Here is a 2,714-nt window from a genome sequence, read left to right on the forward strand (position 1 = left end):
TATTACAATTTCAAATAGCTGTTTTCTGTGTGAATTAAATTGTTAAACTGTAATTTATTCCTGTGATCAAAGCTGTATTTTCAGCATCATTACTCCTGTCTTCCGTCTCACGTGATCTTCAGAAATCACTCTAATATGCTGATTACTGACCGCATGTCGTTCTGATGTGACGGCTGGTTTGAGTGAGTGTGGGCTTCATGAATGGCGCGTCTGTGCTGGAGTGGCTCTCCGCTGGATGAATGAGCGCAGCTGCGGTCAGACGGCCGCCGTGTGTTCGGCCGAGAGAAGCCCAGCGGCTCTCAGACCCATCGCCGTCACGTGATGATCACCTGTCGCTCTCATCGACTGAAAGTTCACACAGAAATAAACATCCCATCATGCCTTTCCAAACCCATGAGACTCTCTTTCTTCTGCGGAACACCAAAGATATTTTGAAGAATGACTCGACTGCTTTTGTCTCAGTGTGGATCTGATGCGTTTGTTCTCTAAACTCGTCTGTTTTGGTGTTTTCTCTGCAGTGAGCATGTTCCTCAACACTCTGACCCCTAAGTTTTACGTGGCGCTGACGGGCACCTCATCCCTCATTTCTGGACTCATACTGGTGAGATTGATTCACTCCTGTCAAACACTCCCACGTGAAAAAATACTATAGTAATTTATAGTAACTACTATAGTGTTTTTGAACCATACTATAGTAAAGTACTTGAATTAATGTGTTGTGGTAATCCTATAGTTGCTGTGGTAATATAACAACTATGGTAATATAAACACATTACTTTACCCAATGCTGTACTAAGTGTTCTACAACTATAGGGTATATTATACTACAATGCACTACAGTTCATTGTAGTAAACACTAAAGTATACTACTGTATTTATTAGGGCTGGGTTTTGACACAAATTTCACGATTCGATTCTCATTCACAAGCTTGCGATTCGATTCGATTTGATTCAATATGGATTATTTTGGATATATATCAGGTACAGTACATGCCAAATTTTCTCAAGGAAAAAAAATCTCTCAACTAATGCTGTAAAATATACATGAGAGTCAGTTGGTACTACATTACTATAATAATGAAGGTTAAAATGGACTGATTTGTTAAAATTACACTTAATGAAGTTTTTAAAATAATAAAGTTACAATTACATAATAATATTTCTACTTCAATTCGTTTTTTTAAAATATAAACATAATGGTGGCTGTCATAAAAACGTTATGGATTTATTCAAACATAAATTAAACATTGAAGAACAGTAAAATTTATAATGAATATGTTATATGGTGCATATATTTAGCAAAATGCCCCTCTCTACATTTTATTTTTCTATCTGACTAAAGAGTTTATGGTCACCGAATATATATTTCTGAGGTAAATGTGACGTTACGTGACATTGTTTACAAGACTTTATATTGACGTATTTGCGCGGCTGAAACACTGATGATTAAATAAATGCTTTGTTAATAATGAGGAGGACGTCTTAAGCTATGAAACTTGCAGGATGATTTAATGGTTCAAAGACCTCTTATATGCCAAAAAATCAAGGCAAATTTGATTTCTCATGTCATGACCCCTTTAACACACTGTGGTTAGCTGTTAATCAATCACTTACTAGGTAAACTCAGATATAGTCCGTGTGTATTTGCTAATGTTTTGTGTGTGTGTGTGTGTGTGTGTTTAGAGTGTAAGGTTTGGCGAAATCCTCTCAATCTGTTCAGAGGAGCTGAATATAACCGGTGAGTGAATGTCTCAGAGCCTCTTCAGTGCTTCATTTGATGCAAAAGCAAGCCTGAATCTTTACCTGTCTGTCAAATGCTGTGTTCGAATCGGGGCTGATTTCTTTCTTGTTTTGATGAGAATTGTGAGCTGCATTGAGATGCTGATGTGAATGTGTTTGCTGCAGATACACGTGGGTGACGGGAAGAGAGCCGCTCACATACTACGACATGAATCTGTCGGCACAAGATCATCAGACCTTCTTCACGTGTGATTCTGATCACCTGCGGCCTGCAGACACCAGTAAGAGCAGCATTACCATCAACATCCAGAGCATTCAGCGCACTGTCAGTGTCTGGAGGACCTGTGGCTAAGAGTGTGTGTGTGTGTGTGTGTTCTGACAGTAATGCAGAAGGCCTGGAGAGAGAGGAATCCTCAGGCTCGGATCACAGCCGCTCATGAAGCTCTGGATCTGGAGGAGTGAGTGTGTTTCTGTGCTGACAGACGTGAGCTCACTCATTCACTGATAGATGAATCTGCCCACATTACTCCATTTACTCCATCCTGTGGCTTGTGAAATATGTACGTGCTGTAGTAATGTTCTCTCAGCACGTTTCGTTGTTGTCGTTGTTGTCCAGTGTAAATGTGTGTGTTTAATGGTCAAGAATGTTTAGTGTTGAATCTGTTGTGTGTGTTGTAGTTGTGCGACGGCGTATATTCTCCTGGCTGAGGAAGAAGCCACGACGATCGTGGAGGCAGAGAAACTCTTCAAACAGGCGCTGAAGATCGGAGAGAGCTGCTACCGGCGCAGCCAACAACTACAGCATCACGGAGCACAGTATGAAGCCCAGCACAGTGAGTACACATTCTCACACACACACACACACACACACACACTTACACACACACACACACTCACACACACACACACTCACACACACACACACATACATGCATACATCACTGATACACACACACACACACATCGCTGATACA

General features: G+C 40.7%; 1 protein-coding gene across 1 annotated transcript in view; it reads left to right on the top strand.

Moving 5' to 3' along the window:
- LOC107705858 (suppressor of tumorigenicity 7 protein homolog) overlaps nucleotides 1–2,714 on the top strand; it is an 11,411-nt gene that overhangs the window by 1,293 nt on the left and 7,404 nt on the right. The window contains exon 2 of the mRNA XM_016509363.1: nucleotides 519–601. Coding sequence (XP_016364849.1) covers nucleotides 519–601 — 83 coding nt within the window. The remainder of the gene's footprint in view (nucleotides 1–518; nucleotides 602–2,714) is intronic.

This window comes from Sinocyclocheilus rhinocerous, unplaced genomic scaffold, assembly GCF_001515625.1.
Source record: "Sinocyclocheilus rhinocerous isolate Xijiao unplaced genomic scaffold, SAMN03320098_v1.1 scaffold8350, whole genome shotgun sequence".
Classification (NCBI taxonomy): Eukaryota; Metazoa; Chordata; class Actinopteri; order Cypriniformes; family Cyprinidae; genus Sinocyclocheilus; species Sinocyclocheilus rhinocerous.